Source organism: Sapajus apella, unplaced genomic scaffold, assembly GCF_009761245.1.
Source record: "Sapajus apella isolate SASKATOON/1434 unplaced genomic scaffold, GSC_monkey_1.0 scaffold175, whole genome shotgun sequence".
Lineage (NCBI taxonomy): Eukaryota > Metazoa > Chordata > Mammalia > Primates > Cebidae > Sapajus > Sapajus apella.
The window spans coordinates 326,591-351,950 of record NW_022437115.1 but is presented as its reverse complement, the minus strand read 5'-3'; the positions used below and the strand labels follow the sequence as shown (position 1 = coordinate 351,950).

At 49.2% G+C, this 25,360-nt stretch overlaps 1 protein-coding gene across 2 annotated transcripts in view; it reads left to right on the top strand.

The window, feature by feature from the left end:
* IFT140 (intraflagellar transport 140) overlaps positions 1–25,360 on the top strand; it is a 101,019-nt gene that overhangs the window by 4,536 nt on the left and 71,123 nt on the right. For both annotated transcript variants that reach the window (XM_032268059.1, XM_032268060.1), the window contains exons 2-12: positions 804–981; positions 4,950–5,171; positions 12,558–12,679; positions 12,828–12,970; positions 15,322–15,497; positions 16,756–16,847; positions 17,482–17,588; positions 18,509–18,654; positions 20,020–20,223; positions 21,344–21,416; positions 23,547–23,638. In XM_032268059.1, coding sequence (XP_032123950.1) covers positions 835–981; positions 4,950–5,171; positions 12,558–12,679; positions 12,828–12,970; positions 15,322–15,497; positions 16,756–16,847; positions 17,482–17,588; positions 18,509–18,654; positions 20,020–20,223; positions 21,344–21,416; positions 23,547–23,638 — 1,524 coding nt within the window. In that variant the 5' untranslated portion in view covers positions 804–834. The remainder of the gene's footprint in view (positions 1–803; positions 982–4,949; positions 5,172–12,557; positions 12,680–12,827; positions 12,971–15,321; positions 15,498–16,755; positions 16,848–17,481; positions 17,589–18,508; positions 18,655–20,019; positions 20,224–21,343; positions 21,417–23,546; positions 23,639–25,360) is intronic.

Below are 25,360 nucleotides of genomic sequence, written 5' to 3'. Positions count from 1 at the left end.
AGTACTGGTTTTTTCTGTGCCAGTACTCTCTTCAGGAGCAATTTACTTTTATTTTGTTTGAAAATGTTGTTTAAAAGTCACCTATAGGCTTGGCGTAGTGGCTCATGGCTGTAATCCCAGCTCTTTGGGAGGCCAAGGCAGGAGAATTGCCTGAGCTTAGGAGTTTGAGACCAGCCTGGGCAACATAGCAAAACCTTGTGTCTACAAAAATTATTTAAAAATTAGCTGGGTGTAGTAGTGCATGTCTGCAGTCCCAGCTAATTGAGAGGCTGAGGTAGGAGGCTCACTTGAGCTCAGGAGTTTGAGGCTGCAGTGAACCGTGATCATACCACTGCACTCTAGCCTGGGCGACAGAGTGAGACTTTGTCTAAAAAGGAAAAAAAGGCAAGTGCAGAAATAGAAATTGTTCTTCAGTGACTGGAATGACAGTTACCGAGGATCGCACGTGTAGTATAGGCTGCAGGGCTCTTCTTTCTTTCCTCCTTTGCTGGCAGTGAGCTGTACTCGTTTCTGTCACACCCTGGGTAATTCTGGGTCTAACCCCTGCCTCTCATGCTGCATTTCTCCCTGTTGGCATTCTCCTCACATCAGGTTGCCTGCTCGGTCCACAAGGCGTTTTCAAGTTGCCAACGGTCTTGCGACTGTGGGTTTGGGATGCCTCCCTTTTGTCATTCCATGTACATTTTGTTTCTTTTCTTTCTTTTTTTTTTTTTTTTGTTTTTTCCTTTTCACCTTCAGTTTCTTGCTGGATTGTTTGTCTTTTTTAAAACCAACTGGACTTGGTCATTTTTTTACCCTTGCAGCTTTCAGTGCTGACCAGGCCTGAGTTCCGTCATGGCCCTCTATTTTGACCACCGGTTAGAAGCCCCAGAGGCAGCAGGGTCACCCTCGCACATCAGCTGGCACCCCGTCCATCCGTTCCTGGCAGTCGCCTACATCAGCACCACCTCGACAGGCAGCGTGGATATTTACCTGGAGCAGGCGAGTGCTCAGAAGCAAGGAGCCTGACTGTGCTATCTTCTGGCCCTTGTAATTGTTGTTCTCGTGTGTGTGTGTGTTTGTGCATATGGGTATGTGTATGTGTGTATGTGCATCTGTATGTGTATTGGTGTGTGTATGCGCACATGTATATGCGTGCATCTGTGTGTGTGTGTGCATATGGGTGTGTGTGTGGGTGTGTGTATGAGCATATGTATGTGTGTGCATATGGGTATGTGTGTGCACATGTGTATACATATGGGTGTGCGTGCATCTGTATGTGTGTGTATGTATGTTGGGGGTGTATTGATGCGCACATGTATGTGTGTGCCTCTGTGTGCACGTGTGTGCATATGGATGTGTGTGCATCTGTATACATGTTGGGGTGTGTGCGCAGCTGTATGTGTGTGGATCTGTGTGTGTGTGTGTGTGCATCTGTATGTGCATGTATTTGTGGGGGGGATGTATGCGCATGTGTGTGCACACGTGTGTATGTGCATGTATGCATGTGGTACATATGTGTGTACATGTGTATATGTTTTCAAACAAACTCTAGCTTATTCATGAAGAAAACAACATCCATCATCAGTTTGCACAGAGGTCAAATCCCCGAGTTATAAAAGCCCTCGTATGTGGGCAGTTCTTTCACCCTGGCTGTTGGCGTGGGGATGTGCTTAGGAATGCTAATGCTTATCAGCATCAAGCACTGTCAGTTCACGGTCACCACCAGAAATGGCCTCTCAGTGCTGCTTGTGGATCCTGAGGCAGGCTCCTCTGACAGCACCCTCCTCCATGCTCCACAGTGGCTGTTTGGAACTCCAATCATTCCCACAAACTGGGTGGCAGAAAACAACAGCAAGGTACTCTGGTGGCCCTGGAGGCCCGAACTGCAAGGTCAGGTATCAGCAGGGCCTGCTGGCTCCGAAGGCTGAGGGGAGAGAGTCTGCTCCGAGCTGCTGGCCTGCTCCTGCTGTTCCCAGCAAGCCTTGGTGCTCCCTGGCTGGCACATGTGCTGCCCCTGCCCTGCCTCTGCTGTCGCACAGCCTTCTCCTCTGCGTGTCTTCTCCTCTTTCTAAAAGGATGCCAGGCACGTTTAACTAGGGCCTGCTCTAATGACCTGGTCTTAGCTTACCCACATCTGCAAAGACCCTATTTCCAAGGGAGGCTACGTCACAAGGACCAGGAGATAGGGCTTCCGCATATCTTTGTGGGGGCACAGTTCAACCTCTAACAGCTTCTCCAAGCTCCTCAAACTTCCACAGCCGCCTCTCAGTGCTCAGTGCCCTAAAACTCCACAAAGAAAATGGGGTTTCCTCCTCCACTCACTCTTCAGCCCTCTGCAGGCTCCCTGTTACTGCCACAACTTCACCCAAGCAGCAACAGTCATCACTTGCCTCTTGGTGTCAACCTCATAGTACTTTGGAGTCCTTGTCTGTGCCACACTCCTGTGAAGTCCTCTGGGAAACATGCCGAGAGCACAGGGGCAGGGCATTCCCTGCCAGGCCTCCATGGCTTTGCCAGCTCTTCCTCGGTTTCCAGCCTGTGAATACCATGGCCTTCCGCAGAGCTTGCTCAAGGCTCCTCTTTGTTTCTTCCTTCTCCTGTGATCTGAGCATGCCCAGTGGCTTGCAGACATAACGTCTCCTGCCTAGAAGTTCCCTCAGAGCTGTAAGCTTAGGGACCCAGCTGCCTTCCTGACGTCTCTGGGATGTTTCAAGGAGACCTCAAATTACACAGGACTGAACTGAAATTGTTCCCCACCCTTCCCTGCCTCGTATCTCCCTCATACCTCCTGCTCACTGAGATGGGCACCTCCCATCTCAATGAAAGGTACCCTCTTTGTCCTGGTTTCCAGAACAGGGACCTGGGCATGACTATTGACATCTCCCACTCCCCTGCCTTGTAATCCATCACCATATCCTCCCAGTTTCTCCCTTGGAACCTCTGGCAAGTGTGCTACTTCTTGCCCTTCCATCCACCTTTCCCTTCTCTAGACTCTCATCCCGCTCTCCTGGACACCAGCACAGCTTCCTACTGTGGCAGCTGCACCCTTACAGGCCTCCTCTACTCCACATGGCAGCCAGACGTGGCCTGTCTTTTGGCCTCACAGATGGAATCACCGCCGCTCCCACCTCCCTGGCCCTGTGCTGCCCTTTGGATGAGCATGGAGTTCCTGATGTAACCCTCAGCACCCCCAGTTCTGGCCCTGCCGCCTGTCACATCACACTCTCCTTCCCTGATGCCGACATAGCCTTCCATACCCTTCCTCAGCCTTCCAGTCACGCACATGCTGTGCTGCCTGCAAAGAAGACGCTGCCTCGTCCATTTGCATAATTGATGTATTAATCCTTCAGGTGAAAGTGGCTAAGCCCTGCCTCTGCGCCCCACCCCAACACACACACACACACACACACACACACACACGCCATTGCAGCTGGTTCGGTGCTGGTCAGCGGCTCCTCTGACTGCTGGCAGGCTGCTCCATACGTTGGCAGCTCTGCAAAGGCCGTGCCAGCCTTATGGCTCAGACTAGCCCAGCACCAAGCCCAGTTTTGCCCATTTTTTTTGAGTAGATTCTCCCTTGCAGGAGTCTGTAACATGTAAATGGGATTTTTTTTAAGAATAAATATTATTAAATTCCAAAATTATAGCAGTTTTATAAAATTTTTAAATTTAGAAGATCTAAAGCATACTATTATAAAATAGTCAACAGCATATTTCCGTGTTTTCAGTTGGCACAAGAAAAGCTTTAGGATTTCAAAATGACGATCTATCGGATAATGATGAGATCACAGAAGATGGCCCCTAAGCCCAGTGAAAGAACTGGGGGCAAACCAAGTTAATCTCTGAAAACACATTATATCTTCCCTAAAGCTACTACTTCTTTAGAAAATCTTAGAAAAATATAAAATCAGTAGATTTATTCAGAACACTTTATTTCAACAAGAAAAACTGAAAGATTTTGTGTTTACATTTCCAGGAATTTGAAGTGGGAAAAATATTAAATTTTAAGAACATTGTTTTAATATTATTTCTTGTAACTGATACTTATAATAATAAAATTTTTTTCACCTTCAAAAAAAAAAAAAAAAAAAAAGAAAACACAGCACATGGCCGGGCATGGTGGCTCACACCTGAAATCACAGCACTTTGGGAGGCCCAAGCAGGTGGATCACGAGGTCAGGAGTTCAAGACCAGCCTGGCTAATATGGTGAAACCCCATCTCTACTGAAAATACAAAAATTAGCTGGACGTGGTAGCACACACCTGTAGTCCCAGCTACTCGGGAGGCTGAGGCAGAAGAATCACTTGAGCCCGGGAGGCAGAGGTTGCATTGAGCCAAGATTGCACCACTGTACTCCAGCCTAGGTGACAGAGCAAGTCTCCGTCTCAAAAAAAAAAAAAAAGAAAGAAAAAAAACACAGCACGTATCTCACGAGCTGTCATCAGTGACATCACCACATCACACAGCCTTAGAAAAGCACCACTATAGACTCGTGAGAGAAGGAGAGTATGAATGGCACCGCAAATGTCAGTATCATTCTGAAAATAATTTTCACCTTTCAGAGCCCTGAAAGGGTCCTGGAGTCTCTGGGCCACACTTGAGACCCTTGTGGCGACAAACCTCACCTGCTGGCTCACTGCCGGTTTTTGTAAATAAGGTTTTATGGAACCCAGCCACACCCACTAAGATACGTGCCAGCCATCCAGCAGCCATGGGGAGGAGGTGGCACTCCTTGACACAGTGGTCGGGGTTGTTAGCTAAGTGCAGGTAACCTTCTGCTTTAGTAGCTCAGCTAGGAGCCAGGCTGGTATGTGTTCATGAAAAGTTAAAGAGCCTACTGAGAACATTACCTTAATAAGTAGCCCTTTATAGCTTGTCACCTACGTGGAGTCCACAGATTAGACAGAAGTTCTTGAAGGAGCTGTCCCTCTCTGAACTGTGGGATTTTATCTCTTGTCCAATGCAGGGGGAGTGCGTGCCGGATACACACGTCGAGAGGCCGTTCCGGGTTGCTTCCCTGTGCTGGCACCCGACACGGCTGGTGCTAGCTGTAGGCTGGGAGACTGGAGAAGTGACGGTGTTTAACAAGCAGGACAAGGAGCAGCACCCGGTGTCCCCGACACACACGGCCGACATCACCGTGCTCAGTTGGAGCCCCAGTGGGAACTGCCTGCTGTCTGGGGACAGGGTGAGTCAACACGGGCAGGACGCTGCTTTCAGATCCTGGCCTTCTCTGTCCGTGCTCTTCAGAGCACGAAACCTCAAAATACAGGAAATGTCTTGTAGCTAAATTCAGTTGATCTTGTCAGATGCAATTGTAGATTTTGTTTTATAATGGAAGCAAAGCTTGAAAATTTGCCACTCTGTGGCATAGGTATGGCTGCACCGTTATAAATGAACTGTGCTGGGTAACTCCATTCAGAAAGATGGGGTGAGCACTCAGATACTGCCACTTTTCCCTAGGCCTGTTTGTATAGCTCTGGGCTTCTTACCCCGTTGATTCTGCCCCACAGGGGACATGGGATAGAGTCCAGACACATTTTCTGTTGTCACTGTTTGGGAGGAGGGTACTGCTGGACCCCAGCGGGTGCTGGATGCAGCCTCCCATTGCACAGTGCACAGGACAGACCCACAGCAGAGCGACGCAGTGCAGAGCCAGCTGAATCACACTTGTGTGGCAGAGTGTTATCATGTGTTTCCTTAATTGACAGGTAACACACTCATGTGTTCCAAGATTCAAAAAGGGTAACAGGCATCTAGAGTGAAGACTGACCATGTCCTCTCTCCTCAGACCCATGGCTGCCCTACAGCAAACATGGCTTCTTACCATTTCTCCCATTTCTTCAGTACACACAAATGCATAATCTCTCTAACTCGAGATTTTGAAGTTTCTAAATTATGAGAGGAGTTGAAAGAACAGTGCAGGGACACCCATACACCCTCCATGTCAATTTGCCAGCTGTTCCCACTGCCAAGTCTGCTTTCTCTCTTGCTGCATGTGTATTTTTCCTGAATATTTGTGAGTTTATTGTAGACATGATGCTTCAGCCCTGCATATTTAGACGTCACTCTCCTAAGGCCTAGGGCATTCTCCTGCACAGCCACAGCAGAGTTATGACACTTCAGGAAATGAATCAGTGACAATGCCAACATCCAAGATGCACTTTATATTCACATTTCTCCAGTTGCCCCAGGAATGTCCTTTAGAGCTGTTTTTTTCCAATCCAGAATCCAGTAAAGGGTCATGCATTGCATTTCACTGTTATTTCTCTCCAGGCTCTTTTTTTTTTTTTTTTTGAGATGGAGTCTTCCTCTGTCACCCAGGCTGGAGTGTAGTGGCACATTTTCAGCTTACTGCAACCTTCACCTCCCGGGTTGAAGTGATTCTCGTGCCTAGGTCTCCCAAGTAGCTGAGATTACAGGCATGCGCCACCACGCCTGGCTAATTTTTGTATTTTGACAGAGACTGGGTTTCACCATATTGGCCAGGCTGGTCTTGAACTCCTGACCTCAGGTGATCCGCCTGCCTTGGCCTCCCAAAGTGCTGGGATTACTGGTGTGAGCTATCACTTTTAGCTAGTTTCTTTTCATCAAGAACAATTCCCTGGTCAGTCCATTGATCAGCCAGCCTGCCTGCCTGCCTGCCTGCCTGCCTGCCTTCCTTCCTTCCTTCCTTCCTTCCTTCCTTCCTTCCTTCGTCCTTCCCTTTTTTTAATCTTTCATGAAATTGACGTTTTGAGGCTATAGACTGATTGTTTTATAGGCTGTCACTAAAGTACTCAAATTGCCTGTGTTTGATTGTCTCCTCATAATAGTTTCATTTCATACATTTTTGGCAGAAATATCGCAGAGAAGACATTGTCTCCTGATTTCCTCATTCTTTTTCACATAAGTGGTGGCATACTGTACACACTGTCACGTCTCTTGCTTTTTCCATTTAATAGCATATCTTGGTGATTCTTCCATATGGGTTAATAGCAAACTTCCTTGTTATCTTTAAACCAGCTTTTCATTATATGAATGTTATAACTTATTGAACCAGCCTCCTGTTGATTATCATTTTGATGGTTTTCAATCTTTTGCTAATGAGACAATGATGCAGTGAGTAACATGCTTTTGCTATTTTGCACATGTATACATTTAGAAAAACACCGAGAAGTGGGTGTCGATGGGTCCCAGCGATGTCCTGTGGCTTAGCAGTTGCCCACACCACTGGCCTTAGGGCCTGCACCAGCTTACACCACACAACAGCCTGTCTCCTTAGAGAGCTGCATCTGAGTAGCAGAACTGCCTAGAAAGTAGTATCTCGACCAGGCACAGCCGCTCACCCCTGTAATCCCAGCACTTTGGGAGGCTGAGGCCCGTGAATCAGGAGGTCAGGAGACCGAGGCCATCCTGGCTAACACGGTAAAACCCATCTCTACTAAAAATACAAAAAATTAGCTGGGCATGCTGGTGCATGCCTGTAGTCCCAGCTACTTGCAGGGCTGAGGCGGGAGAATTGCTTGAACCCAGGAGGCAGAGGTTGCAGTGAGCTGAGATTGTACCACTGAAGCCTGGGTGACCAAGCAAGACTCCTTCTCAAAAAAAGAAAAAAAGAAAAGTAGTATCTCAGTAGTGTTTTAATCCAGAACAGTTCCCTAGTGGGTCTAAGTGTTCCTTAGGAGTCCCATTTATGTTTCTCTTGCTATCGAGGATGAATATCATTCATGGGAGCCATTTCTGTTTCTGTTTCTGATGATATTATTTGCCAATTTTTCTATCAGGTTGTTCCCTTTTTCTGGAGGATTTTTTTCAGTTTTTCTGTTCAATTCTCCCTTAATGACATTGACCTGTCCCCAAATTTCTACTTCCTTGGTGATCTTTCCTACCTCCCTGCTGTGGAAATGTCTGCCAATCCCCTTTTAGTGTAAAGTAATTCAGAATCATCGAATTTTATATTCTCATCTTGACTATATTAAGAAGCAAGCAAGCCAGGCATGGTGGCATGAACCTGTAGTCCCAGCTACTTTGGAGGCCAAGGCAGGAGGATCAGTTGAGCCCAAGAGTTTGAGTCTAGCCTGGGCACCATAGCAAGACCCCATCTCTTGAAAAAAAGAAAGAAACAGCTAGAAAAATAGATAATCCTGATATAAAATGAAACCCAGGTATCAGTTGATCAAGTCCTGTGAGTCTGAATATTTAAGAGCAGAAATGCCTAATCCTTCTAGGAAAATCTAAGATTATGCTGGAACTAATTTAATAATGAGTTCAAGCAGGAAGAGAAGTAATAACAAGGGAACAACATTTCGAATGCCATAGGGCAGAGACATCTCTTCCCCAGACATGGTGCAAGGGGCTTCCCTGCTCTTCCACCAGAGACCCTGTTGTGGTTACCAGTGGAATCATCCCAGACCAGCTGAAGTTAGAAGTGCAGTTAAACTGAGGCCACTGGAGTGTCCCACAGTCTCACAGGAGAGCACAGCCAAGTTAGGATGACCTGCTCCTCCTCCCTGTCCCAAGTCCAGACTCAGGGAGGGGACCCCAAAGTCTAGCTCAGGCCAAGTGCCCACAGTGCTCTCATCAGCAGTAACTGGGGAGGTGGGTGACTGCGATCCCTATAAAAGATATCCCACTAAGTGTCCCTTAGAAGTCTCACCAGTAGAGAAGAGGAGAGCATGTCAGACAGGCCAGGCCACTCGCGCCTTCTGGGGAGCTCCAGCAGAACCGAGTGTGAGGGCCAAGTAAACCCAGACCTTGATGCAGGGCCAGCCAGCATTTAGCAAAGCTTCCCAGTGACGTGCCACTGGAGAACCCCCAGCATAACTCATGCTTTGATGCCTTAAGGCACCACCGAGATGAGATGAGATGCTCACCCAGCACACGCTGCTTTCCCATTACTCCCTTAGTACATTTAACTCTTGCTTTTCACAAGTAGAGCTAGTTTCTCACCTTTGGGGTAGCTTTTCTTTAGGGTCTTACTGTATAAAATTATACTGTATAAAATAACAGAATTCACAGATGGTGGACACCCTGCACACAAAAGATTACCTTCAGGAGTGGTGAGAGGTACAAAAAATTAAGACGGAGAAGACCCAAGGCAGGACCCTGGGGCAGTTCAACACTAGAGTCGGGGTGAGGAGCAGAGCCTGAGCCGCAGAGGTGGAGGCGCCTCAGGCCCGGTTCTACATCTGTACTTCATCCTCACATTCCTGGAAACCTGGGGATCGGGAGTATTGACTCATTGCATCCTGTGACTTCCTTTCCCATGAGTTGGTGGAAGTGGAGCTCTTGATAGTAGACACCTGTCCCTCTCTCAGAACAAGGGCTTATGTGCATCCGCCTGAGCAGAGATTTCTGCTTCTGGGTGCAGGTGCTCTCAACATTTGCGTCCAGCAACCTCTTCCCACAGGGAAGCAGCCTGGAAACACGGATGTCAGTCTGTCTGATGATGTTCAGAGTGCTGGTGAAGCAGTCAGCTAGAAGCTTGTATGTGCTAATAAAGACCTGTAAAGTCACTTGGGAAAAAAAACAAGACTGGCTGAGGACACAGGAATGAATACCCCTGAGGATGTGGTGTGTATGAAATGCTTTGCAGACACGGGAGTCACCGCATTACTCAGCTCCAGGGGGGAGGCTGGGACAGGGGAAAGGAGGGTCATTTATTTTCATTTCTATCGTTAGGTGAGGCTTTTTCTCAATATGCAAGCGTTATTTTAAAAATATTTTTAAAATCACTAACACAGAGACACCAATAGTGGGGGGTTTTTTGTTTTATTGTTGTTGGACACCCTGCACACAAAAGATTACCTTCAGGAGTGGTGAGAGGTACAAAAAATTAAGACGGAGAAGACCCAAGCCAGGACCCTGGGACAGTTGTTTTGAGACAGAGTCTCACTCTGTCACCCAGGCTGGAGTACAGTGGTGTGATCTCGGTTCATGCAACCTCTCTTTCCCATGTTCAAGTGATCCTCCTGCCTCAGCCTCCCAAGTAGCTGGGATTACAGGTGTGCATCACCATGCCCAGCTAATTTTTGTGTTTTTAGTAAAGACCAGGTTTCACCATGTTAGCCAGGCTGGTCTTGAACTCCTGACCTCAAGTGATCAGCTCACCTCGGCCTCCCAAAGTGCTGGGATTACAGGCGTGAGCCACCATGCCCAGCCTTGCAATGGTGTTTTTATTCTTGTCTTCATCAAGCTGTTGTAGTTAAGAATCATATGATAATATATACTATTCCTGTGGCGTGTATTTACATGCCACATGGTATCTTAGATCTTGCAAAACCTTTCTTGTATAAGTTTCCTTTAAATCTGATGTTATTTGAAAGTCCTCTTCCTGTCCAGCATTGGGGGAGATGGGAGTTGGTGCTGCCTGAAAGGGTGGTGGGAAGAAGAGCACACAGTGGGCTAACGTGTCCCCCAGTTTTGGTCCAGGAAGAGTCCCCTGGGGTGTGCTTGGCATCAAAGCAGAAGAAGCATGCACACGGGTTCAGATGGCGATGCTGCTCTTCAGCACCGCCAACCGCCTCCCCAGTCACGGAGGCACTGCCAGCCGTCCTCATGGAGCTGCCTTCCCCTTCCCAGAACTTTGATGGCACTTGTCTGTGCCATGCATTTGCCACTGTGATGATTTTAAATTGAGCATGCAGCGTGCCCAGCACCAGGTCTTTGCTTCTAACTCCATTCTCTAATAAAGCAACCAGGGCTCCTTGGAGAAATGGCTGATTCTAGGACTGGAATAGAAAACTGAGCCTAGGCTAGGCTCTGTGGCTCACACCTGTAATCCTAGCGCTTTGGGAGGCAGAGGTGGGAAAATTGCTTGAGCCCTGGAGTTTGATATCAGCCTGGGCAACATAGTGAGACCACATATCTACAGAAAATACAAAATTTAGCCAGGTGTGGTGGTTAGCATCTGTATTCCCAGCTACTCCAGAGGCTAAGGTTGCAGTGGGCTGTGATTATACCACTCCATTCCAGCCTAGGCAACACAGTGAGACCCTGTCCCAAAGAAGAGAAAAAAAAAAAAAATGAAAAATGAGCCTAGGTAATTTTAGGGCACCAGAAAGGAAGTGCTCACCAAACCCAGGTGATGAGGCACATGAGAGGGACACAGAGGCCAACTGAAGAGCTTAAAGCTGGTGTAGTGTGAGCAACAGCATGCCAGCATACACGAGGCAGCCTTGGATGGTAACCCAGAATGGGAAGTAAATATCCCCGTGTCCATCCTGATACACAGGATTGAATGAGTAAGTAAATGGTAGGGAAGAGGCAAATCTCCCATGCTGAAGAAGCCCAGGTAGTTTACATAGATGCTTCACCCCTCAGGGTAGAGTAAAACTCCCATTCCTCAAGTGTGGGCTGCACAGAGTGACGTCCTTCTGAACAGTACAGGGTGGAGAGGGGGCCGGGGGAAGAGCCGCTTCACAGTGGAAAGACCCCACAAGCGCGACCTCCACCAGGTGATCAAGGTCAGCACCGACAGTGACAAGTCATGGGGATGCAGCATGCAGAGAAGGCGCATCAGCTCTGTGCTCCCCCTCCCCACACCCTCCGCCCCAGGTAACTATGAGAAAAACCATCAACAATCCCAGTGGAGGGGCATCCCATGATATATCCGGCCAGCAGGGCTCAAATCGTCCAGGGCCTCAAGACAAAGAGCCTGAGACAGTGTCACAGCCCATAGGAGCCCAAAGAGACACAGCAGCCAAATGTCACATGGTGGTCCCAATCAGGATCCTGAGACAGAAAGGGGTATTGGGGAAGAATTGAGGAGACACAGAGGCCAGATGTCATGTGGTGTCCCAGTTGGTGTCCTAGGACAGAAAGGGGTATTGGGGAAGAACTGAGGATGTGTGACTGAAATGTGGACTTAGTTAACAATAACTCAACAGTAATCACTAATAGTAAACACTGTGCTATGCCAGGGTAAGACCTAATAATAGGGGAGTGGGTGGAAGATAGAGAACTCTTCACTGTCTGTGCAGTTTTTCTGCAAATGGGAGTCTATTCCAAAGTTAAAAGTTTATTTTAAAAACTTGAATATAGGCCGGGCATGGTGGCTAGTGCCTGTAATCCCAGCACTTTGGGAGGCCAAGGCGGGCGGATCATGAGGTTATGGGATCAAGACCGTCCTGGCCAACGTGGTGAAAAGCCGTCTGTACTAAAAATACAAAAATTAGCTGGGCGTGGTGGTGCGCACCTGTAGTCCCAGCTACTCAGGAGGCTGAAGCAGGAGAATTGCTTGAACCCAGGAGGTGGAGGTTGCAGTGAGCCGAGATTGCGCCATTGCACTCCAGCCCGGTGCCTGGCAACAGAACGAGACTCTGTCTCAAAAAAACTTAAAAACAAAAACAAAAAAACCTTGAATATATAGCAGTGGCCATCTCTAGGCATGAAGAAAGAGAATGCTCTATAAAAGGGTTTCTAGTTCTTTAACACTTTGGAATTGTTTGAAATTGTCATGGTGTACATGCGGTAGTTTTGTAATTTTTTAGAAATGAATGTGCATATATCTTGTTGCACAGTTCACCTTTTGCCTTCCACCAGTCATTCTGTCAGGACACGTGTCCTAACATGTAGTATTGGGTCTTTGCAGCTTGGTGTCTTGCTCTTGTGGAGGCTGGACCAAAGGGGCCGAGTGCAAGGGATGCCCCTGCTGAAACACGAATATGGGAAACACCTCACGCACTGCATCTTCCGGCTCCCCCCTCCTGGCGAGTAAGTGTGGGGCTCACCCTGTGACCCGTGCATGTGTTTGCACTGGGGGAAGTGGGAAACGGGCTGCTCCTGGTCTAGGAGGGGCCCCAGCCCCAAGTCACTCCAGGAACGTGGAAGAATCTTGACTTTGTGTCATGTTTGCTTTCAGGGACCTGGTTCAGTTGGCAAAGGCAGCTGTGAGCGGCGACGAGAAGGCTCTGGACATGTTTAACTGGAAGAAGAGCAGCTCTGGAAGCTTGCTGAAGTTGGGGTCTCAGGAGGGGCTGTCGTTCTTTGTCAGTCTGATGGATGGTGAGGAACTTTGGTTGTGATTCTCAAGGGTCCTAGCGTTTTAGCAGCACCTGTAGGGAAGTTAAACTCATGGATGGTGTTGTGCATAGAACAGTGATGGTAATCGCAGCAAGATGCACAGGACGGTGATGTGTGCTGGTGGAGTGCCACGGCAGCCGCTCTCTGCAGGCCACCGTCCGCTGTTGAAAGGTTGCCATCACTTTGTTCTCATACACAAGTTGAGCTTTGCTTGTGTTTGAAGGGTTTTCATGAGGAGGCTTTTAATCAACTGTCACACACTGACTGCGTGGCACCAGAGATAGTTTTGGAAAGATTCTTTGGTGGCACCCCTGGTATTCAATCTATGTTATTATCAAGCACCTACTGTATGTCAGGTACTTGGCTAGGGTGTGGGAATGAGGTGTGGACAGGGCAGGGGGTTTCACTGCAGCTTGCAGCCCCTGGCCAGCCTTCATCAGGAGGTCAGCACTGGGCACAGTGTGTCTGGTGTTCAGCCCGCTCCTCCTTACTGTACGAGGGAGATGAGCTGCCCAGCCAAGGCCACAATAAATGCAATATGAAGTTAAAAGAAAAGCGCATCTCTAACAGCCATGTGACATCTGTTGGGTCACAGACGTCTGTGTGTGTCTGTTGCTGGTGCAGCTGAGGAGATGAGAGCTACACAGAGGTGGCCAGGTCTCGGGAGAAAGGAGGCTTTTTCTTGGTTTCACCAAGCAGCTGGATCTTGACAGGAAGAAGAAAACAGATGACAGCAGACAGAGCTCTGTGGTTTTTGTAATTTTTAAATAAGAGAAATACTGCATTTTAGAAGGTGAAGAGTCAGAGCCACTAGAGGGGGGACATTGAGAAGATCCCAGTGGGGACATCTGAGTGGGTACAGCACTGTGAGGTGGCAAGGAGGGACATGCCAGGTTAGGTGAATGAGAAGGGGGTGTAGGGATGAGGCCCACAAGGGAGAGACGCTGGTTGCCTAGAGGAGGCAGGTGCGTGCCAGGGAGGAGCTGGCTCTGGCGGCCTGTGGGCTGCAAATTTCTGGTGGTGGTCCAGGAGCTATGGGCTTCGGGGGTGAGTTCATCAATGTGCGTCATGTCCTTCTGTGGAAAATGGGGATAATACTGGTGTCTAGCCAGTTACCACCTGTGAAGATGCTAAGAACTGAGCCTGCCATGTTCCATATGCTTATTAAATACTAGTTAGTGTCACCACTCGCCTCTAGATCGTCTTGAATTTTTCTGTTGAATAAGAACTTGTTCTGGGTGTGGTGGTGCTTGCCCGTGGTCTCAGTTACCTGGGAGGCCTAGGTGGGAGGATCACTTGAACCCAGGAGGTCAAGGCTGCAGTAGGCTATGAGCATGTCACTGTACTGCAGCCTGGCTGACACAGTGAGAACCTGTCTCTTAGAAAAAGAATAATAAAAATAAGAACTCATTAGCCATCGGGCAAAAGATGGGAGGGGAAGGCGAGAAGGCTCCCAGAGGAGGCTGCTGCACAGCAGCAGAAATGAGCCCGAGTCTCCAAGCCGGCACAGGGGCTTCAGACAGAGTGGCTGGCCAGCACTGGAACAGGCTCGGGCAGGGCAGGAGGAGTGGGGTTCCGCACTGGGTTCAGCTGAGTCCTGTAGCTCAGACCTGGAGCAGCTTGTGGAGGTTAAGGGCCTGCCAGGAGGCAGGCGGCACAGCAGCGACACCCGGGGCAGAAGGGACAGGGAGCAGCGGCCACAGAGAGGGCTCATCATTTAGGGCCTCAGTGTGTAGAGGGCATGAGATGGACACAGAGCTCCGAGGCTGCCAGATCTGCAGGGTCAGCAGGGTGGATGTGAAATCCACCAAGATGGGGCGGAGAAGGAATCAATAGAGACAGCTGGAGGATGAGCTAAGCCCATAAAGTGGAAGTTGCAGCCGGTAAGGTCGGGTCACATGCTTCATTTTTAAGTACATTTTTTTTTTTTTTTTTGTTTGAGGCAGAGTCTCTCTCTGTCACCTAGGCTGGAGTGCAGTGGCATGATCTCGGCTCACAGCAACTTCTACCTCTTGGGTTCAAGTGATTCTCATGCCTAGGTCTCCCAAGTAGCTGGGATTACAGGCACCCACCACCATGCCCAGCTAGTTTTTCTATTTTCAGTAGAGACAGCGTTTCACCCTGTTGGCCAGGCTGGCCTTGAACTCCTGACCTCAGGTGAGATCACCTGATTACAAGCCTGAGCCACCATACTGGGCACATTTTTAAGTTCTTATACGGAAGATGCTTTGCTTTGAAAGTGTCCTTAAGTTGATAGAAATGGCTTCTTGTGAGGGTCGTGGAAATGGATAAACAAGGGCCTCCTTATGTAGTGACCCTACCTTTGTCCCCAGGGACGGTGCACTATGTGGATGAGAAGGGCAAGACCACTCAGGTGGTGTCCGCAGACAGCGCAATCCAGACGCTGTTTTATGTGGAGAAGAGGGAGGCGCTGGTGGTGGTCACAGAGAACCTCCGGCTGTCCCTGTACATGGTGCCTCCTGAGCGCGAAGCAGAAGAAGTGATGAAGGTGAGTGGGAGCAGGCTCGGGGGCTCATGCTGGGGAGCTCAGGCCAGGTTCACTCTGGCCTCAGGGACAGCCCTTTCTCTTCCGGATAGCAAGCCTGAAAAGCCTATCATCTGTGTTAGGGCGGCTAACGTAGCCGGCGGTGTCATTACTGATCACATCACATTCAGCTCACAGGAGAAGGAAACAAAAGAGATGGAGATTTTCCTGCATCTTTAGGTGGCTGCGGGGCCTGATGGGAGACAGCCTGGGCCAACCCACAAGCTGCACCCCTCATGACCTGGGGTGCAAGTAAGAGAAACACGCTGAACTGCATAGACTCTCATTCCACCTGTAGAACCCAGTGGGTAGGCGACCGTATCCCCAGCTTCCAGCTGGTTTATTCCACAGGAATCCATGCTCCCTGGAGGCCACTAAACTTTCCGCAAAGATGCTCTTGTAGATGACAGAGCTGACTTTTCCTCAGTCAGCATTCATTCGGTCCTTTACATATTCTATAAGGGCGGCTGAGGACACAGGCACTAGTCACAGGGACCTGGTCATAGGGGCCACCTCAGACCACCGTAACAATCTACCACAGACTACATGACATGACAGCAGACTTTTGTCACAGTTCTGGAGGCTAATGCCCCACGTCAAGCAGCCAGCAGGGGCCTCCTCTCAGTGTCCTCACAGGGCGGGAAGGGAGAATGAGCACCAGCCATGGTGTCTCTTTCCATGGCCACAGCCCCCTCGGGCCACGGCTCACCCACCCCATGACCTCATTAACCTTAAGTACCTCCTGAAGGCAAATACAGTCACACTTGGGGTTCGGGCTTCCACATATGAGTTTGGGAGGTGCAGTTTAGTCCATGGACCTGGCTTTAAATACCCTGCTCAGCTCCCCAGTGGCTGGTGGGCCCTAGCCAGGTTTGTTCTCTGCAGAACAGGGATGATAGGCCTGCCCAAAGTGTGTGGTTGGACTCAACAGGGAGCACCCAGCTCAACTTAGTGATCACTCCAGAGCATGTCCAGTGGTGGCTACTTGCCTGCACCATGCACTCAGCAGCCATTATTTAATGTGCGAGAGTAGTGGTTTGCTTCAGCCTATGCATCTCAAAACCCAAGGTCACCTCTCAGAGTTTCCATCACTCGTCCCTGCGTTTTCCACCCTTGGTGAGTCTCCATGAAGTAACTGAGCACCAGAGACTCCAGGGTCCCGAAGCCGGGACAGGCAGTCTCAGCAAGCACAGTGTCCCTGCCTTGTTGTTTCTTTACACAGGTCAAGCTGAGCGGGAAAACTGGCTGCCAGGCAGACATCACTTTGATTGAAGGCAGCCTTCTTGTGATGGCTGTTGGGGAGGCCGCCCTCAGGTGAGAGTCTGTCTTTCCAGTGCCCCTCGCTGAGAATTCGCTGAGGAACAGGCTCTTCTACGTCAGCTTTATGTTGGAATATACCATATGGGCTGTAAAATGCGCACATGATGATGACCACGCACATGCTGGACATACCCATTCACCAGCTCCCAGACTGAGGAGCTAAGCATCAGAGAACCAGGAATCCCTGCCTGCCCTCCTGCGCTCCCTCTGGGCTCCCCCTACCCCCAGGGGGCCCTGCCCTGGTGTCTGCCCCTGGAACCTGTTTTCTTGGTTTTTCGGAGTATGGCATAACTAGAATGAGTCGTGCTGGTCTCTCTCCTGCCTGCTGCGTTAGTGCAGTGTGATATCTGGGTGCTGTCTCGTGCTCTGCATGGGCTTGGAGTTCCTGTTCTTGTGGTGACCTCATGCCATACGCAAAGCACCTTCTATCAGTAACTGCTTTCTTTGATTATAAACAGGACATAAAATATCCTACATGTAACATCAGTGTTCATTTTCATATCAGGAGTCTCATGAACTGTATCTTTTTCCTGGCTTTTAACATTTGCTCCACAGGTTCAAAAACCCCTCAGAGGGAAACGTGGCTAACACAGGTCCTCCATGGGACTTGCTTTCTTTTCCCTTGTAGGTTCTGGGATCTAGAACATGGAGAGAATTACATACTGAATCCAGACGAGAAGTTTGGCTTTGAGAAAGGAGAGAATATAAACTGTGTTTGTTACTGCAAAGTCAAAGGTGAGGCTTCCTGGCCTGGCACGAGAGAAACAGAACCAACCACGAGTCTTGTGCTCGGGCAGCAAAATAATGATCGTGAAATTTGGAGGCTACTCCAACAATGGTAACTTGATAACTTGCAGTCATTCAAATAGTCGGTCAAGGTGAGGCAAGCTACAGCAGAGCTTTGTGATCCCACATGAAGGCCAAGGGGTTTGGTGGAAGAATGACAACCTGTCATCCCAGCACTTGGGGAGGCTGAGAAGGGAGGCATCCCAGCACTTTTGGAGGCTTGAGTCCAGGAGTTTGAGACCAGCCTGAGCTATGTAGTGAGACCCTGTCTCCACAAAAAATACAAAAATTAGCCAGATGTGGTGGTGTACAGCGGTGATCCCGTCTACTCAGGAGGCTGAGGTGGGAGGACTGCCTGAACCTGGGAGGTTGAGGCTGCAGTGAGCTGAGGTGGTGCCAGTGCACTCCAGCCTGGGTGACAGAGTGTGACCCTGTCTAAAAAGAAGCATGACAAACCGATTCCATGGCCACTGATCTCTGTTCACTCCTGAAATGCCACAGGAAAGACAGTTCAGAAAGTGTGTCTGCACATGTGTGTATGTATGCATATGCACATCCAGAGCACAGGAGCCTAGGAGGTGAGCCGGAGCCGTGTTCTTCCAGTGCCTGCTGAGTGCTGAGCACAGGGCAGCCCTGAGCCAGTTTGTATGGCCTTTAGGAAAGCTGGGAGAGCAGCATCCCCACCACCCCAGCACGAGTACTATGAGGCCAGGGTAGGAAGGACCTGGGCAGAAGACACAGCCAGGGACAAGGCGGAGAGGCTCCAGACTGGGCGAGGGCTGCTGCTTTGAAGAAGGGTGTCAGAGAAGAGCTTGTTGTTTTTTTCCCTTTTCCAATTCTGTTCACATGCAGTTTGTTTCTACCTGTAGGTCTTCTGGCTGCTGGCACTGACAGAGGACGAGTAGCCATGTGGAGAAAAGTACCAGGCCTACTGGGCAGCCCTGGGGCAGAGGGCAAGGACAGGTGGGCCCTTCAGACCCCTACTGAGCTCCAGGGAAACATCACGCAAATCCAGGTACAGCCTACAAGGGTGTTCAGTGCGTTCACTTTCTGCTGCATGCAAGTGGAGGCCATAATTGACTTTGAACCTTTTTTTAATCAGTTATTCATCTTAAGACTATGTACAGATAACAGTAATAAGACATTTTAAAAGAGCTTTTGGATTTCAGAATTGCAGTGAAGAGATTGTGGACCTGTATTAGTTAGTATTGATCTACCTACCAGCCCACCCTTCATCTCCATCTCTATCTCTCTCTATATTAAAAACAGCTTTACAGAGATATCTCATATATACCACGTGGTTTTTGGTATATCCACAGAGTTTTACAAACATCACTGCAGCAAATTTTAGAATAGCTTCATCGCCACGAAAAAGTCTGTGCCTTTTAGAGGTCACTCATATTCCCCCTCTCCAGTCCTTGGCAGCCACTAATCTACCTCCTGCCTCTAAGGATTTGCCCGGTCTGGGTGTCGCATGGAAACTGAATCACACAACACAGGGTCCTCTGTGTCCACCTTTAAAGTCTAAATCCCTCCTGATCGCAGCCTGTGTCAGTGCTTCACTCGTTTTCGTGGCTGAACCACATTCTCTGCTATGGACAGACCACGTTTAGTTTCTCCATTCATCAGTTGATGGACATTTGAATAATGCTGTTATGTACACTTGTATACAAGTTTTTGTGTGAGGATGTTTTCATTTCTCTTCAGCATTTGGTTGTTTCTTAGGATTTCTCTCTGTTCCTATTCTCTACCTGACGGGACACTGGCATTGTACCTTCCTCTGCTTCACTAGGCATGGCTTCCTTTAGTCCTTTCAGCAGATTCATAGCAGCTACTTTGAAGTCCTTGCTAAGTCCAACATCTGGGCCCTTTCATAGCAGTTTCTGATGTCTGGAGTTTTTTTTCCTATATGCAGTTTATACTTTCCTGTTTTGCATGGCTTTTTATTTATTTTAGATAGATTTGGAAGTTTAATATAAAATTATGAAACTGACATTTCACATCAGCGAACAAAAGCTGGATAATTTAATCTATTGTATAAATTTCCTGTCCATTTATAAAAAAACGTAAACATCCCTATGTCACTCTCGGAAAAGTGTGTTACACTCAGAAAATCTCTAGAAGATGTTCTTCCCATCAGAGCAGATTTATAAGTGCTGCCTGGCCAGTCACAACTGTTGAGCATCAGTATTTTGAAGTCTTTCTACAAAGCACACACTTGACCTTTATAAAACATTTATTGAAATCATTTTTAAGGCTGAAACAATGGTGCTTGGAAAATGGTTTCTGGGTTCTCGTGTGTGTAAGCATTCTCCTGACTGCATCTTTCTCTTGCTCTGTTCACGCATTTGGTTCTTTCTCTTGCAATCTGGAAATGAAGTGGGGCTCCAGGAAGAACCTGCTGGCGGTGAACAACGTCATCTCCGTGGCCATCCTCAGCGAGCAGGCCATGTCATCACACTTCCACCAGCAGGTGGCCGCTGTGCAGGTCTCTCCGAGCCTGCTGAATGTATGCTTCCTGTCCACGGGGGCAGCACACAGCCTGCGCACGGACATGCACATCAGCGGGGTGTTTGCCACCAAGGTGACTGCCAAGGGGACCCGGGGTTGGAAGAGAGGTCTTCAACACAGACAAAACAACTGCCCCATTGTCAGGTAGTTCAGGGCAGCAAGGGCCCCAGACAGCAGGTTAGGCACTCTCAGTTCCATCCTTAATTATCTTATTTCCTGGACATCATATTCATTAAGAAAATAGTAATAAAAATATAGGCTGGGCATGGTGACTCACACCTCTAATCCCTGCACTTTGGGAGGCTGAGGTGGGCGGATCACTTGAGGTCAGGAGTTTGAGATCAGCTTGACCAACATGGTGAAACTCTGTCTCTACTAAAAATACAAAAATTAGCCATGCATGGGGGTGCAGCCTTCCTACTTGGAAGGCTGAGGCATGAGAATCACTTGAACCTAGGAGGCGGAGGTTGCAGTGAGCCAAGATCATGCCACTGCACTCCAGCCTGGATGACAGAGTGAGACCCTGACTCAAAAAAAAAAGAAAATAGTAATAAAAATATATACACTTGCCATGTACCCTTATAAATTAAAAAATGTTTAAGTTAAAAAGTAAATTTAGGCTGGCCACGGTGGCTCACGCCTGTTGTGATCCCTGCTCTTTGTGAGGCCGAGGCAGGTAGATCACCTGAGGTCAGGAATTTGAGACCAGCCTGGCTAACATGATGAAACCTCGTCTCTACTAAAAATACAAAAAGAGCTAGAAGTGGTGGTGGGTGCCTGTAATTCCAGCTACTCAGGAGTTTGAGGCAGGAGAATCGCTTGAACCTGGGAGGCGAAGGCTGCAGTGAGCCAGGATTGCACCATGCACTCTAGCCTGGGCAGCAAGAGCAAAATTCTGTTTGGAAAAAAAAGTTAATTTAAAAAGTAAATAAAGGAAAGAGAGGGATGCTTTGCCATTCCCCAAAGTTAGAAAATAATCATAATAAAACCCAGGGATATCTTACTTAACATGGAAAACAGCCTTAACCTGTGTCCACGGAGGACCCAGTGATCTCATAGTCTTAAGGGTGCTGGAGTGGCAGTGTTTGGAAGTGTTTAGAGGAGGAGGAGGGTTTGCAAGTGTGCAGTGGGGGGTGTGCAGTCCGTATCTCACTTTTCCTGCCCTTTGCTTGAACATCCACGCTTCTTTTCAGAATGCTGTCGCAGTCTGGAATGGAAGGGAGGTGGCGATATTCGAGCTTTCTGGAGCCACAATACGGAGTGCAGGTGGGTTCTTTTCACCCCGACAGAGGCACTCCCAGTACCTGGCTTTATTTTCTCCCTGCCTAGTGAGAGGGCCACTGTGGTGCAGTTGAGGGCCGGCACAGGGGCTGGGAGACCCTCGTGCCTGTGCCGGCATTTCCAAAGCCAGGGCTGCCAGTGAATCCTGGGGCCTGCTGTGTGGGTGTGAACAACCACAGTGCTTTTGTGGGGTGCCTTCCTGGGAGGCGGTGGGTTCCTTCCAGGGAGGGGGTGGCTACTGCCCATCTTCTGAAATGTTTCCAGACCATGCACAGCAGTAACACCTGTGGTGTCTTGACCCAAGGCTAGCTTCTGTCTGAAACTTCAGGGTGGCTCTTCAGAGATGCTCCATTAATCTCAAACACTCTGCCAGGTCCCCAAGTTCTCTCCAGCTCTCTGTGGTTAGTTTAGCCACTGTGTTTTTTTGTTGGTTGGTTTTTTGAGACGGAGTCTCGCCGTGTCACCCAGGCTGGAGCGTGGTGGTGCCACGTCGGCTCACTACAACATCCGCCTCCCAGGTTCAGCAATTCTCCTGCCTCACCCTCCCCAGTAGCTGGGATTACAGGTGCCTACCACCATGCCAAGCTAATTTTTGTATTTTTGGTAGAGACAGGGTTTCACCCTGTTGACCAGGCTGGTCTCGAACTCCTGACCTCAGGTGATCTGCCTGCCTCAGCCTCCCAAAGTACTGGGATGACAGGCATGAGCCACCGTACCCGGCCTTGGGCACCGTTTTCTTCCTGCTCTCTTCAGCACATCTCTGGGAGTTTCCTGGGACATCTGTAGCAATGGACCACAAACTCGGTGGCTTCAGACGACAGAGATGTCAGAAATGTATTCTCCCACAGTTCCAGAGACCAGAGTAGTAGAAACAGACCACAATCAGTTTTGATGGGTAGAAGTGAAGGCATCAGCAGGGCCAGGCTTCTTCTGGAGACCCAGGGGAGACTGTTTCAGCTTCTGTTGGCTGCCAGCGGTCTTCAGCTTGTGGTCACAAAACTCCAGTCTCTGCCTCTGTGGTCACATTGCTGCTAGTCTGAAGTCTGCCTCCCTCCCTCTTGCAGGGACACTCATGGCTGTATTTAGGGCCTACCTGGATAATCCAGTATAATCTCCCCATACCAAGACCGTAACATCTTGTGCCGTATAAAGTAATACTCACAGGTGCCGGGGATCAGGATCTGATGTCTTCAGGGAACGTTTCCCAGCCTCTTGCAATAGCGCAGCCATGAAGATGTGCTCCCCAGCTCCCCGCATTCCACAGCTCACCTTCACCCACACTGACCCCGGCCACCTGCCCACACAGGAGGCCTCGTGTCACCTAGTTTGAACACCCCCGCCTCTCCAGGCATGTCCTTCACTGGTTACTGCCTCTCCCCCAGATCTTTCCACACGGCTTTGCTTTCTCCCCTAACACTTTGTTGCCTAAAGTTCCCTCATGACATTTTTCACAGTCCTTGATTGTAGCAATACTTCACATCTCCCCTCCTCTGTAGACTCCCTAGGAGCAAGGGTGAACTTATTTCCCCCAGTAGAACCGACACAGCAGGTGCTGAGATTTTCTTTTTATGTATATCATCATCTCCCTAACTAGATTTTTTTTGAGATGGAGTCTTGCTCTGTCACCCAGGCTGGAGTGCAGTGACATGATCGTGGCTCACTGCAGCCTCTGCCTCCCAGGCCCAAGCGATTCTCATACCTCAGCCTCCCAAGTAACTGGGATTATAGGCATGTACCACAACACCAGGCTAATTCCACCTAAAATGAGCAAACACTTGCTTAAATGGGTGTGCTGCCATAGATGTTGTGCTGCTGGGAGCACTAGCTGCCACATGGGAGTGGTGCAGGGCAGGGAGCCCAGAGCCGGGCACTGAGTCTCCACGCCAGGCCCAGGCCCTGCACACGCTGCCACTGCTAGCCGCGGCTGTGGACAGTTCCCTGTGCCTCAGAGCCTCATTTCCTTATTTCCTTCATCTGCGAGGTGCAGTGATGCACCCCTGTGAAGCTGTGATGATGCCAAGATGAATTAGGAATCGTGTATGGGAATGCTCCTGAAACTCGCGCCGAATATGACCGATGAGCTGCCGCCATCCTGATGTTCGTCTTTCATTTTAGGGACCTTCCTGTGTGAGACACCCGTGTTAGCAATGCATGAAGAAAGCGTTTATACGGTGGAGCCAAACCGAGTTCAGGTTCGAACATGGCAGGTAAGTTGCTGCTCCACAGCAAGAAAACGAGAGCAGAGTTTGAGATCCTGCCTCTCAGTCCAGCCAAAGCTTGCTTATTGACTTCACCTGGCGTATTAGTCCGTTCTCCCACTGCTGTAAAGAACTACCTAAGACTGGGTCATTTTTAAGGAAAAGAGGTTTTGTTGACTCACATTACTGCGGGCTGGACAGGAGGCATGGCTGGAGAGGCCTCAGGAAACTTACAATCATGGTGGAGGTGAAGGGGAAGCAGGCACATAATGCATGGCGGGAGAAGGAGGACGAGAGAGCAGAGGAGGAGGTGCTGCACACTCAACAGCCAGACCTCGTGAGATCTCCATCACAAAACAGCACTGGGGGATGCTGCTAAACCATTAGAAACCAGCCCCCTGATGCGATTGCCTCCCCTCAGGCCCCACCTCCAACACTGGAGATGTCAATTCAGTGTGAGATTTGGGTGGGGACACAGAGCCAGACCATATCCCCTTGCTAGATCGGATTTCCCACATGAGGTGCTTGATGGTAAAAATGAAACCTGGGACAGCTGTTCAATCTGTGGCTGTCACTTCAGAAATTGGGAGACAGGGCAAGGGCCTTTTGCAGTGAAAAGGAAGACTCTACAGAACTGAATACACAGGGCTACGAAAAGAAAAGAAATCCTTGCTGGGCTTAACATGCACTGCGACGGCTGAGTGGCTCCATCTCAGGACATAATATCCTTGGCCAGGCTGTCTCCTGCCTGTGTCTTGTGGGAGGACCAGGGCAACCTCCAAGAGGTTCCCTTCTGAGTGGAGTCAGGCACCCACTGCCCTGTCTGCCTCCCACACACAGCTGGAACCTGGGGCAGACATGGTATGTTGATTTCCTGTGGCTGCTGGAACAAATTACCACACACCGAGGGGCTTCCAATACAGACATTTATTGTCTCTCAGTTCTGGAAGACAGAAGTCTGAAATCCAGGTGCTGTCCAGGTTGGTGCCTTCTGGAGACTCTGAGGGAGAGCCTGCCCCTTGCCTCTTCCAGCATGAGGTGGTGCTGGCAGCCTGAGGTGGTACTAGCAGTCTTTGGTGTTCCTTGGCTTGTGCACTTGAGCTTGAACCACACGAGTCTGAACTGCAGGGGTTCAGACTGCACAGAGTCAAACCATATCACCTCTCCTGCCTCTGCCACCCCTGAGACACCAAGATCAACTCCTCCTCCTTCTGTGCCTGTTCAGTGTGAGGATGATGAGGATGAAGACCTCGATAATGATCCACTTCCACTTAACAAATAGTGAACATATTTTCTCTTCCTTATGATTTTCTTAATAACATTTTCCTTTCTCTAGGTGATTTTATTGTGAGAAAACAGTATATAATACACAGAACTTACAAAATATGTCAGTCAACTGCTTATGTTATTGGTAAGTGTTCTTGTTGGCAGCAGGCTGTTAGTAGTTACGTTGTGGGGAAGTCAAAAGTTATATAAATGCTGAGCACAGTGGCTCACATCTGTAATCTGAGTACTTTGAGGGGGCCAAGGTGGGAGGACCACTTGAACCCAGAAGTGTGAGACCAGCCTGGCCCACATATTGAAACCCATCTCTTAAAGACCAAAAAAAATTGACCGGGTGTGGTAGTGTGAGTGCCAGCTACTCAGGAGACTGAGGTGGGAAGTTGCCTGAGCCTGGGCAGTCAAGACTTTAGTGAGCTATGATCGCACCACTGTACTCCAGCCTGGGCA